This window comes from Bos mutus, chromosome 28, assembly GCF_027580195.1.
Source record: "Bos mutus isolate GX-2022 chromosome 28, NWIPB_WYAK_1.1, whole genome shotgun sequence".
NCBI lineage: Eukaryota > Metazoa > Chordata > Mammalia > Artiodactyla > Bovidae > Bos > Bos mutus.
This window is the reverse complement of record NC_091644.1, coordinates 18,951,102-18,963,910: the sequence shown is the minus strand read 5'-3', so window position 1 is coordinate 18,963,910 and position 12,809 is coordinate 18,951,102. Positions and strand designations below refer to the sequence as shown.

At 56.4% G+C, this 12,809-nt stretch overlaps 1 protein-coding gene across 17 annotated transcripts in view; it reads left to right on the top strand.

Moving 5' to 3' along the window:
- The window catches only part of PALD1 (phosphatase domain containing paladin 1), a 106,516-nt gene that overhangs the window by 68,729 nt on the left and 24,978 nt on the right, over window positions 1-12,809 (top strand). For all 17 annotated transcript variants that reach the window (XM_070364969.1, XM_070364965.1, XM_070364960.1 and 14 more), the window contains 14 exons: window positions 330-509; window positions 1,513-1,677; window positions 2,536-2,696; window positions 2,898-2,973; window positions 3,664-3,815; window positions 4,159-4,258; window positions 4,462-4,554; window positions 6,449-6,544; window positions 6,949-7,077; window positions 7,556-7,672; window positions 7,752-7,907; window positions 8,217-8,399; window positions 9,496-9,636; window positions 9,878-9,949. In XM_070364969.1, the coding sequence (XP_070221070.1) occupies window positions 330-509; window positions 1,513-1,677; window positions 2,536-2,696; window positions 2,898-2,973; window positions 3,664-3,815; window positions 4,159-4,258; window positions 4,462-4,554; window positions 6,449-6,544; window positions 6,949-7,077; window positions 7,556-7,672; window positions 7,752-7,907; window positions 8,217-8,399; window positions 9,496-9,636; window positions 9,878-9,949 (1,821 nt within the window). The remainder of the gene's footprint in view (window positions 1-329; window positions 510-1,512; window positions 1,678-2,535; window positions 2,697-2,897; window positions 2,974-3,663; window positions 3,816-4,158; window positions 4,259-4,461; window positions 4,555-6,448; window positions 6,545-6,948; window positions 7,078-7,555; window positions 7,673-7,751; window positions 7,908-8,216; window positions 8,400-9,495; window positions 9,637-9,877; window positions 9,950-12,809) is intronic.

The following is a 12,809-nucleotide window of genomic DNA, read 5'->3' as shown; positions in this document are numbered from 1 at the left end:
CTGCAGGCGGCTTTGGTCTCCATTCCCGGTCCCTGTAATGCTTCTCCCTGCTCTGCTTCCTCAAGTCCTGGCTCAGGTGCCGCCTCCAGCCTGAAGCCGTCTTTGATTCTCCTTCAGGAAGAGTTGTCTTCTCTCTTCCCACACTATGTGACACCCCTCCTGGCATCACAAGTATTCTCTCTGCTTTTCCCACGAGTCTTAGACAACCTGAGGATCATGTTCCCCACCCCGTCTCCCTGCGCCCCATCCTCTGGGGCCTGGGATAGAGCCTTGTCTGTAAAAGATGTCCCTGCGTCATCTGAGTGACCCCTGTGGCTCTCCCCTGCCAGGGCCGCTACTTCCTGGTGCGGGATGTTACTGAGAAGATGGACACGCTGGGCACCCTGCAGAGCTGTGGGGCCCCCAACTTCCGGCAGGTGCAGGGCGGGCTCGCTGTGTTCGGCATGGGACAGCCCAGCCTCTCGGGGTTTAGGCAGGTCCTCCAGAAACTCCAGAAGGATGGACACCGGGTAAGCATGGCCATTTCCCAGGCAGGGGCCAGTCCCCCAAATCTGGGGAAATGGGAGGGGCAACTGCAGAGGCTCTGGAAGGGCCTGGGCATATTATGGGGGAGGTGGTGACTGGTGACCAGGGCCTGGCCCTGAAAGTCGATGGTCATTGTGCTCAGCATGACTGGGAAATTCTGGGCAAATGTTTGTTGCATTGTCCTGTATGGACATGGGAGCCCCGAGGTTAGCAGCCCCTCTATACACCCATAGGATGATGATTACAGCTAAGACTTACATCCTCATGTTGATCCTACATGGGTGGGGCAGCTATTGTCCCATTTTACAGAGGAGAAAACAGGCCCAGACAGGATAAGAGGCCCCTGAGTGGTGTCCCAAGACCCAGACCCAGACCTCTGGACTCCATGTGTCTGCTTGACATGACTCCTCTCTCCGCCTGCTGTGGAGACGGGGTTTTGAGTGTCTCCAGGACAGAGGTGGAGGGTCCACTGTTACTGCAGGCTCGTAGCGGGCAGTCTGATTTAACCTGGGTGAAGATGGAGAGGCTTTAGTGAACCAGAGTGAAGAAGGGGTGTTAGCTGAGCATGGATCCCATTCCATCATCCCAGCAAGTTCTCTAGGGCGGAGCCTGCCTACCAGCTCCCTCTGTCTGTATGGTGCTCAGTGAGTGATTGCATGGTGGCGGTGGGCATTCATGTCTTAAGCTGATGTTTATCAGCCCTTGATTTACTCAGGGATCTATGCTAGGCTTTGTGGGGACATGAAAATGACCAGGACATGATTCTACCTGCAAGGACCCTGTAGTCCACAAAGGGAGAAAGATGTAGAGAGGAAGGAGGGTCAGGAGCTGGTGGCATTTGGCCTGAGCTTTGTTTCTGGGGTAAGATTCAGGTTGCAGGGGCAGAGTGGGGTGATGGGCCCTCGAGGGGGTCCGGGGAAAGGGCGGTGGAGCGGGTGTCCACGCCAGATAGTGGTGATGGCTCCTTCCTCCCTGGATGCCCGACAGGAATGTGTCATCTTCTGTGTGCGGGAGGAACCCGTGCTGTTTCTGCGAGCTGCTGAGGACTTTATACCCTACACGCCTCGAGACAAGCAGAATCTTCATGAGAACCTCCAGGGCCTTGGACCAGGGGTCCAGGCGGAGCGCTTGGAGCTGGCCATCCGGAAGGAGGTGAGGGCCACCTGTGTGGGTGGGAGGCCGCCCTTCTGGTAGCCTCGGGCACCTGAGCTGAGCCCCAGCCCGCTCTGCTCTCACCGGCTCATGCTTGCCCACTAAGCTGTCCCACTTGGGCCAGTGGCTGCTGCAAGGCCAGCTCACGGGGCACCAGGGTGAGGACTTCTCTTCTCAGCTCTGTTTGCCTCTGGTCTTTCCCCACCCTGCTTTTCTCCTCCAAACTCAGCATTCTTATTTAGAAAAGGGTCTGGTGGAGGGCAGAGAGTACTTAGCTGAAAGTCCCAAGACCAGGTTCAGCCTTCGTGAGCTGTGAGGCCTGGGCTGGGCCGCTTCTCTCCCTGGGCCTCTGTTTCTGAGGTTCCTCTGACCTCCTCCTTCACAGCATGGGGACTTGTCCAGGTCTCTGGGGCTGTTCACACACCACAGAGCTGTGTAAATAGTGTGCAGGGGTCATGGTGTCCCCCCTCCTCTGAGACACCCCCAGGCAGGAGCAGAGGTCGCACTGGCTGTGGTCGTCTCCCCGTCTCCTTCTCAGGCCTCGTCCCCTCCAGCTCCCAGCTGACCAGCTTCCTCCTGTCCTTCAGTCTGGTGGTTTGGCCAATTCCTGCTGCCCACCGGGCAGAGCCCTCCCAGCCTGGCCGTGGTGTGGGACGCAGCAGCTGAGGCACAGGTGGCTGCCCTTGGGCCAGCGGTCACCCCGGGCCCTCCAGCACTGCCAGGGCACAGAAAGCACCTCTGGCTGTAGTTCTCCCTGGAGGGCAAGCAGCCTGTCCATGGCCTCCGTGTGGCTTAGGTGCCTCCAGAGCTCAGCCAGCAAGGTCCATCATGGCCCTCTGGCCCCTGGCCTCCATCTAGATCCACGACTTTGCCCAGCTGAGCGAGAACAAGTACTACGTGTACCACAACACTGAGGACCTGCGGGGGGAGCCCCACGCCGTGGCCATCCGGGGCGAGGACGATGTGCACGTGACTGAGGAGGTGTTTAAGAGGCCCCTCTTCCTGCAGCCCTCCTACAGGTACTGGGGGCCAGGCCTGCGCGGAGGCCCCAGCGTGCTGGGCATGGGTGCTCTCTGGGCCTGCTCTCCTGGTGCGGGCTCAGTCTCACCATCTGCAGGTTGGGCTGAGTCCCCCATGCCTGTGTCTCCCCCGGGAATGGTGGATGTCCGGGGTATGGGGTGTGTGGCTTACCTGATGGGCTGTTCCCTGTCACCCGGCAGGTACCACCGTCTGCCCCTGCCAGAGCAAGGGGCCCCCCTGGAAGCCCAGTTCGATGCCTTTGTCAGTGTCCTCCGGGTGAGTGGGGACTGGAGGAGTGGTGGGAGCTTGGTGGGGTGCGCAGGTGCTTGGAGAGTGGGTCTGTCAAGGCCCTGTCTCCTTGGAGATGCTTGGGTGGTGTGTCTCCTGGAGGAAGGCGGAGGGGGTTGTGTGTGTCTGTGTGGGTGTGTACTTGTATACTGTCTAATGGCAGAGCCCAGCACGGGGCGTCTGGAGGACTGGGCTCTCTGGCTGTGGCTTGGCTCCTCACTTTGTTGTGTGATCCTGGGTGAATCTCCTAACTTTTCTAGGTCTCAGGTTCCTCATTTCTTTATTAGAACTAAAATTTCTTACCCGTGGGTCTCCAGCTGATATTTCCTAAGAACCCATGTTGCGGTCTGTACTCCCCCGGGAGGTCGCCTTATTGAGTCGCAGTGTAAACTGCATAGCAATGTAGCTGTGGCCCTGTGTCCCCTCTGAGTAGTTCTCACCTCCAGGGCCTCGCTGAGCCCCCTGGAGTGTGGGAAGGGGGCAGGGCCTGTGCTCCTGGGGCCAGTGGAGCAGACCGAGCTGTGGGATTGCTCCAGAGGCTGCTGGTCTGTCCCCATCTTGCCACAGACCAGGGGGAGGCATCAATACCATGATGCCCCTCCACCTGCATCCTAACTTGGTCCTCAACTGAGGGCTCTCCGGTCACACCATTCCCTGCTCTTCACGGTCCTTTCCCAGGAGACCCCCAGCCTGCTGCTGCTCCAAGATGCCCACGGGCCTCCCCCTGCTCTCCTCTTCAGCTGCCAGACGGGTGTGGGCAGGGCCAGCCTGGGCATGGTTCTGGGCACACTCCTCCTGTTTCACCGTGGTGGGACCGCCTTGCGGCCAGAGTGAGTGGCATTAGAGCCAGTGCCCCAAGGGGCCTCGGGGATCAGGGGAGGAGGGGGCGGGCTACCCCAGGAGGCCGGGGACACATCAGAAACCCAGAGGTACAGTTGGATATTGGGCATCGGCAGCTCCTTTCCTGGTTTGCACAGACTTCCCTGGGTGACCTGGAGAAATTCACTTGACCTTTCTGGCCTCGGTTTCCCCAGCAGGGCAAAGGCCTGTTGTTTCCCCTGCCTGATTTGGAAGGGAAACTTGAGCTTGTAGTCCAGTGCAGTCCAGGTGAATGGGAGGGTGTTGACGGCAGCCTTCGGGAGTGCTGATTATGCTGTTGTCCCTGCCTGTCAGGGCTGCTCCTATGAAGACCAAGCCATTGTCCATGGAGCAGCTCGAGGTGGTCCAGAGCTTTCTCCACATGGTGCCCGAGGGGAGGAGGATGGTGGAAGAGGTGAGCATGGGGACTGTGTGAAGAGCTGGGGGTGGGGGCAGTGGGGAGCACTCGCTGCCCTTGCTGAGGAGCTCTCCTCCCCAGCCCTCCCTTCCTAACCAGTTGTTCTCTTTGTCCTTCTCTTCTGCCTCCTGCCATCTTTCCTTGGCCCTGCTCCTTCCCTGCCTCTGTCCTCTCTCCCCTGCCCCGGTCCCTGACACCAGGTGGACAGAGCCATTGCTGCCTGTGCAGAGTTGCACGACCTGAAGGAAGTAGTCCTGGGAAGCCAGAGGGAGCTGGAAGGCAGCCGGGCACAGGTGAGGCGCGGAGAGCTGCTACTTTCGCTGGAGCTTGGCAGCCTCGTTGGGTGAGGCCTGTTGACTGGCCCATTTCAGCCTGGCTTTTGTTGATTGCTGCTGCTGCTTCCATGAGTAGAGAGCAGTTTTCAGAGGAAGGGGAGATAGGGAGCTGGGCCTGCAGGAAGGGAGGAAGTTTACTTTCCCTGATTAGGACCCCTCACTGCAGAATAAACAGGATGGAGGAAGGGGCTGCTGGCGAGGTGCTGGAGGCCTCTGACTGCAGATGCTTTCCAGGCTGCTCCGGGCCCCCTCTGCAGTTGAAACGCTTGCTGTTTCGTTGGGAAGGCTGGGGTTAGGTCCAGCCCATCTTCTGGAAGAGCCATGCGCTCTGGGCTGTCTCAGCAGGCCCGTCCCCGTGCTCTGGAGAGAGGAGGCTGGCTTGACAGTATTTGCACACAGCTCATGGAAAGAATCTAAAGCCCACAGAGCCTTTTTCTGCTTTAATGCTTAAAGAAATATCTTGTAAAACCAATATTATGGAAAATTGAGAAATTAGAGAAGTAAAACTGCCCGTCACCCAAGCACAGCTGCTATGAGCGTTCTGGGCTGGCTTGCTTCAGTTTTCGTGCTTCTGGGGTTCTTCTGCAGCTTGTCCAGGGCATGTTTGCATCCTGTTTGTTTCATGTAGCCCTGTCTTTTCCGTGTCATACCTGCTTGTCATCATTGAGATTTATTGCTGTGGAACCAAAGCCATTGTGAGGCTCAGCTTTCCCTGGCCTGTAGGTTAGGAGCAGGGCTCTGGCCTGATTACCGGGCTTCTGTTTTCTAGCTCGGCCACCTACAGGCATGTGGGCCTGGCCAACCTCCTTCACTGCTCTGTGCCTCAGTTTCCCCACATATACAATAACTCTCCGTAGGGTTGTTGTGAGTTAGGGGAGCTCAGGCCATAAGGTCTCAGAAGGGAGCCCGACAGAGCAGCTGTTCCTGGGCATCCCCTGCTGTCATGTACAGGCCCCTTCCTGTTGCACAGTGGGGTCACCAGTGAACCTACTTTGCATTGAACTGCTTCATGCAAATGAGGCTGTTTTGTATTTAGGATTTTCCGCCTTATAAGGTCTGGATTAGGACTGGACAGACTATGGCCCACAGGCCAAATCTAGCCCACCACCTGTTTTGATAAATAAGTTTTGTTGACAGGAGATCTCGCCCATCCATTTATGTGCAGGCTACGGTGGTCGCGTGCTGCCTTGGCAGTGTCGAGCTGTCGCAACACAGATCTGGTAGCCTGCAAGCCTAGAATATTTACTGTCTGGACTTTTATAGAAATAAGTGTGCTGACCTCAGGTCTAGATTCCCAGAGGTGGGATTAAACTTCATCCAAGGGCATGGCCTCTTTTTCCGGGCCTATACAAATCTCACTTGACCTCCAGAAGGTGATGCTGACCCAGAAGAAGAAGCCTGAGATCCACAGGTGAAGAGAAGGACCCTTGGAATTCTTTGTGACAGCCCCCCTGCCCAGTGGATGCTGGGGCGGGGAAGGTTACAGCTCTTAGGCCGGGCCTTTGGCTCAGGGATGGGTGTTTGTACACTTGCTGCTTCAGCATGGATTGTGTGGGTGGCACTGGGGCCATGCAGCGAGGCCCAGCCTCTCTGGGCACAGCCTCATCGAGAACTGGAATGCTTGGTCCAGCAGCAGCTCTGGTCACCAGCAGCTCTCCCTGAACGCGGATAAACCACAGCAAATGGGATAGAGTTAGATGCTTGCAGGAACTTCCAGCCTGGCAAAACAGTGTTATGAAGGGCAGGTAGATTGCCCTCTGGGAATTTCTGAGGCTTAACTTCCAGGGATGAGGTTGGGTGACCTGAGCTGCCCGATCTTTACCGCTGGCCCTTCTGGGTCCCTCCCTCTCAGGGAAGCAGCAGCCAGCACGGTGTCCAGCAGAGGGCGCTTCAGAGCCTGGAGCGGTACTTCTACCTGATCCTGTTTAACTACTATCTCCATGAGCAGGTGGGGCTGGGGGATGAGCGGACACACACCTCTTCTCCTGGGGCCCCTCCGGTCTCCCCACTCGGTGACTGGCATGGGGTCGGTGGGGACCTCTGTGGAGCTGGGGAGGGGAGTGGGGACGTTTGTTGCTTTCAGAGGAAGGGGGGAATGGAGGAAGCAAAGAGAGACCCAGATAGAGGGACAGTCCCTGAGCAGGGCCGCCAAGGAGAGGCCCCATCTCTCTTTCCTCTGGGTCCATCTCTGTATCCTTAGCCAGGGCATCAGGGCCTGTTACTCTCTCTCCACCCCCTTACCCCTGCTCTGGGCTGTGATGGGTGTCTCCCGGGTCCCCCACTACAGGGTAGGCAGGAAGAGTTTTGGCCCCGTGCCCCTGAAATCCCGTCTCTCTCTGCCTCGGGCTGCAGTACCCGCTGGCTTTTGCCCTCAGTTTCAGCCGCTGGCTGTGTGTCCATCCTGAACTGTACCGCCTGCCTGTGATACTAAGCTCAGCGGGGCCTGTGGCCCCCAAGGACCTCATCGCCCTGGGCTCCCTGGTGAGTGTACCTGACTGACTGGGGAAGTGGGAGTGGGTGTGGGCTGGCCCTGGGATTGGTTACAGCCCTGATTCCTGTGGGGTTGGGCTAAGCATTGCCCTCAGTGATGATGGGTGATGGAATCTGCCTGTGAACAAAATGGGGCCATTCTCAGGCCTTAAGAAGTGCTTACAGCTCTGGTTACTGTTCAGTACCTGCTCTTCATTCTCAAACCCAATTGCTCTGGGCAGGGAGTGAGGAGAACTGTTTCTGGTAGCTTTGCCTCCAGTGTTGCATCTTTGAGTCTCCGCTTCCTTATCCGAAGATTGGGCACCATCGTTCTTGTCCATGCCGGGGTGGTTATAAGGCTCCAAGTGTGCAAAAGTGCTTTGTAAACTGTCAAGTGCTGGTCTTATCCCCCATCCCCCACGCCCACCTGGGGCCAGGCTCTGAACCTCAATGGCTGCTGTGGGTCCCAGGCTTGCTACTGTCCCGACAGGTGGCAGATGACCTCGTCTCCCCGGATGCACTCAGCACCATCAGAGAGATGGACGTGGCCAACTTCCGTCGGGTGCCCCGTTTGCCCATCTATGGCATGGCCCAGCCCAGTGCCAAGGTGACCACCCTGGGGGCACACTTGTGGGGCAGAGGGAGGGTGATTGAGCCCTTTTGCTGATGGCCTTCCTGTCCCCCAGGCCCTGGGGAGTATCCTGGCCTACCTGACCGACTCCAAGAGGAAACTGCAGCAAGTCGTGTGGGTCAACCTGAGGGAGGAGGCTGTGCTGGAGTGTGACGGGCGAACCCACAGTCTGCGGTGGCCTGGGCCCCCCATGGCCCCTGACCAGCTGGAGGTGGGGCTCTCCTGCCTTGTACCCGCCTCCGTTGGAGGCCTTCTGGGGAGCTGGCCTGAAAGGGTCTTCAGAAGCTTGTATGCTCCTGTTGTACAGTTGGAGAAACGGGCCCCTAGAGGAGCATCTCAGGGAATGACTGATTCAAGACTGTCATGCTAGCCCCGGGTCTGGTTAGAAACCTGGAGGCTCAAGAAGGGGCAGTGATAGGCCCCAAAGCCAGGACTGGCCTGGCCATAGCCGGCTCTGGTCTTTCAGGGCTGGCCTGGGGGTTGCCTTGTGGCCTGAGCCCTCTGTCCCACCCTCCCCTAGAACCTGGAGACCCAGCTGAAGGCCCACCTGACCAGGCCTCCCCCCGATGCCGACGGCCCGCAGACCCACAGGTTCCAGACATGCCTCACCATGCAGGAGGTCTTCAGCCAGCACCACGGGGCCTGCCCCGGCCTCACCTACCACCGCATCCCCGTCCCAGACTTCTGCGCCCCTCGTGAGGAGGTGAGGGCCGAGCGGCTGAGGCCTCCGGGGAGGGGAGGACGCCCTAGCTGTCTCCCTTGGGCCTGGGTCTTGGCTGTGGGCACAGCTCCCCAGGGGGACTAAGAGCTTGTTCTGCACGGTTTCAGAGCGGCCTCCATGGTTTATTCACGTGCCTTCCAGGCTTTGCGTTCATGTATGTGCGCGCCTGTGTGTTTTATGTGATGTGTTTGTGGGGTGGGTGAGTATGTCTGTGCTGTTGGTGGAGTCTGTGTGTGTTCAGAGTAGTTGTGAGTGATTGTGGAGTGTGTATGTGTGTGTATGTGGTGGGTCTGTGTCTGGCGGCTGTGAGGTCCCGCTTGTCTTTACTAGGGGACGTATAGAGAGCACGTTTTGGGGAGTGCTGTGAGGTGGTGTGTGTATGGAGTTTGTGGAGGGGATGCTGCAGGATGCTTTGTGTGACGGAGGGGCTTTGTGCGTCCGTGTGTTATCTATAGGTTTGTGCATGTGTGTGTCTTGTGTGGTCTGTGTCTCTAAGGTTTGTGTGGAGTGTGTGCCTGGCATGTATTGTGTGGGGGTCACTGTGTGATGTGTCGGTTGTTTGGGGGCATGTCTGTGTCTGCACCTGGCCTGTTGTGTGCCTGTTGTGATGAGTGGTGATGGGCTTGTTTCCCCCTCACTTGGCTCTGTGGTCTGGTTGCCTGTGGTTTGTTGCCCTCTAGTGGTCATGTGCTGCAGTGCTTGGCTGAAGTCCAAACTGCCCTGAAGCTGGGGCCTGGGTTGGGTCCACCTCGGGTGGGCAGTAGGGCTGGGGGTCCACAGGTAGCCTGGGGACACAGCATATGGGAATATGTATGTTCTCCCTGGCAAGTGGTAGCAGCTGGGGCCTCAGGTGTGTGCTTGTGTTCGCTCACCCGTCCAATGCGGGGTTATATGGGGGTATGATTGTTTACACGCACAAGGTCTTGTGTGTACCTCAGTGAGCTGAGTGTGTACACACCAGGTTATGAGCCTGACACGACCGGGGTGGACAGGCACTCCCAGGGCAGCTGCCTGGGTTGCCTTGGGAATCGGTGCGGCAGGGGCACCCACTGACTCCGACCTCGGTTTCCGTGTGCAGGACTTCGACTGGCTGCTGGGGGCCCTGCAGGCCGCCCTTGCCAAGGACCCGGGGACTGGCTTCGTGTTCAGCTGCCTCAGCGGCCAGGGCCGGACCACGACCGCCATGGTGGTGGCTGTGCTTGCCTTCTGGCACATCAGAGTATGTGAGGACAGGGGTCTGCCCAGGCAGGGGGCCAGCTGGTCCCTGGGGACCCCGGCGAAGGCAGGAGGGTCTGGGGGGCTGAGCTGGTGCCTGGTGTGGTCCCAGAGGCCCCTCCCGTTAGCCCTGGGCAGACGGCGTGTGGGCTGGCAGACCCCCCAGCATGGGCTCTGGGCGTGGGTCTGGGGGAGGGTGCAGTCTGGTAGCTGGGCTCCCAGTCCCAGCGGCTGTCTTCTCTCAGGGCTTCCCTGAGGTGGGCGAGGAAGAGCTCGTGAGCGTGCCTGATGCCAAGTTCACCAAGGGCGAGTTTGAGGTGAGTGTGCCCCCTAGGGTCCCCAGGGGACACCTGGGGGAAGAGAGAGGGTGAGTCTCTCTGGCAGTCCTGGAGGGATGTTCAAAGCTCCTCCCAAAGCCATCACCTTCTTCCACCTCCTTGTACCAGCACTTCCCTGTCTCCATTTCACAGGTGAGCAAACCAGGGCACAGGGTAGCTTGGCTCTGGGCCCTGGCAGATGTCTGTGAGAAGTGAGGGCCAGACCCCTCCCCATTCTTCCTGCTCCTGCTGCTGGGTGGCTGTGTGCCCTCGTGAGGCCACTGGCCACTGTCTGGTCTGGGCAACATTGAGGACCACCTCACAGGCGCCTGGGGCCCAGCTGTGGCTGGTGGCCTGGTGCAGGGCCATACTCCACCCCACCCCCATTTCAGGCCAGGGTCCTGGATGGACCGCACTAACCGTGCACATTTAGCCACCCAGGTACTGTACCCTGCCATGTGTCATCTTCCCTGACACCCTGCAGGTAGGTGGCAGTGTCCCTCCCTGTCTGACGGACGGGGCATGTGAACTCAGGAGTTGGAGTGGGCTGCCCAGTGTCAGCGTCGTGCTCAGCTCCTGCCGACCTGGCCAGCCTCGCCCCTGCCCCTCTCCCGCCCTGCCCCTCCCTGCCGTCCTGACACCCGGGCCTCGGTGCAGCACCTCAAGCTCACCAGGCGCTTTTGGCCTCTGGGCCTTTGCATATGCTTTTCCCTTGCCCTGGACCGCTTCTCTCTTCTTTCTCCTGGCTGATTCACAGATTCTTTTCCTTTTATTTTTTTATTGTGGTAAAATATACTTAGCATAGAATCTGCCTTCTTAACCATTTTTCAGTGTGTGGTTCTCTGGAGTTAAGTACATTCACGCTATTGTATGGCCTTCACCACCATCTCCAGAACTTTTTCCTCAGGCCAAATTCACCATATTCCCTCAGTCCCCATCATCCCTCCTCTAGCCTCTGGGAGCCACCATTCTACTTTCTCTCTCCATGAATTTGACTGTTTAACGTGCTTTCTATCAGGAGAATCATGCAGCTTTTGTCCTTCTGTGGTTGGCTTATTTCACTCGACATGATATCTTCAAAGTTCACTCATGTTGTAGCTTGTGTCACGATTTCCTATTTTAAAAGGCCACATAACATTCCATCGTAAGTACTGACCGTGTTTCATTTATCTGCTTTATCTGTCTGTGGAGACCTACGTTGTCCTCTCCTTTCGGTTATTGTGAGTAATGCTGCTGTGAGCATGGGTGTACACATATCTGTTTGAGTCTCTGCTTTCAATTCCAGAAGAGGAATTGCTGAATCAATTGGTAACTCACTGCTCAAGTGTTGAGGAACTGTATTATTTTCCACAGCAGCTGCAGATGTACATTCCCACCAGCAAAGTACAAGGGTTCCGGTTCCTCCACATTCTTTCCAACACTTGTTGTTTTCTGTTTTCTGTGTGTGTGTTTTTTTAATAGCCTTCCGAGTAGGTGTGAAGCGATACTTCACTATAGTGTTGGTTTGTTTTTCCCCAGTGATTAGTGATGTCGGATGTTGTTTCATTTAAGGCCGTTGGCTCATCTTCTTCATAGAAATGTCTGTTCAACCCATTTTTGATTTAAGTTGTTTTGTTGGTGTTGAGTTGTAGGAACTCTTTTTCTATTCTGGATATCAGTTCCTTCTTAGATATGTGATGGTTTGGTGGATTGCCTTTTTGCTCTGTGGACAGTATCCTTTCATGCAAAAGTTTTCAGTTTTCTTTTTTTTCCCACACCACGCAGCATGAGGGATCCTAGTTCCCCAACCAAGGGTCAAATCCGCACCCCACCCCTGCGGTGGAAGTGTAGAGCCTTAACCACTGGGCCGCCAAGGAAGTCCCAAAAGTTTTTAATTTTGATGAAATTAGTAGATTTTTTTCTTGTTTTCTGTGCTTTTGATGTCATGTCCAAGAAGTCATTGCTAAGTGCAGTATTATGAAGCTTTTCTTCTAAGAATTTTATGGCTTTAGCTCTGAAGTTTAGGCCTTTGATCCATTTTGAATTAATTTTTGTATATAGTATACGGTTAAGGGTCCAAGTTTATTCTTTTGCATGTGGATATCCAGTATTCTCAGCACCACTTGTTGAATAGAATGTCCTTTCCCCATCAACGGTTTGGCAAAGATTTTTGACCGTATACATGATGGTTTATTTCCAAGTCTGCCGGTCCTTCAGACGTGATAGTTAGAACTCTCTCCATTCACACCCAGTCCTGTGCCAGGAGCTCTGTATGTGCTTCCTTCTCCACCCTTCACAGCTCCCAAGGGTTAGGTGCCCTGACTACTCCCAGCTGATGCAGGGAGCCAAGCTCATCACCCTAGAACCACATCAGAGATGGGATGGGACCAGAGCACAGCCAGGAAGTCAGCCTCTGAGTCTGTGTTCTAACGTTACATCCTGTGACCCAAGAATACTCTATACCCACATCCTCACCTTCTCTAGATCCTCATGTCTAGACCAGCTTCCTCTGTGATTACTTCAGATCTGGTCAAGCCCACAGTCCAGTGGGGAGCATTTAATATAGAGTATGAAGAGGGCTGAAATAGACATTGGTGCTGAGGGCTGTCAAGCTTGGGGGAGTCCAGGAGGGCTTCGTGGAGAAGGTGACATTTGAGTGCATTTTTAGGACAAATGAGTCTGCCTGGGGCTGTGGGGAGGGGTAGTATGCAGAGAGGATCAAGTGTGCAGAGGAGGGAGTCTGGAAAGGGCAGGAGCTAAGGGAGGCTGCAGTTGGGCAGAATGAAGGGTTTGAGGTGGGGGCCGCTGGTTGTGAGAACCTTGGAGAGCCATAGTGTGTGTTTGACCTTAACCTTGAGGCCAGTAGGGAAGTAGGGGAGGT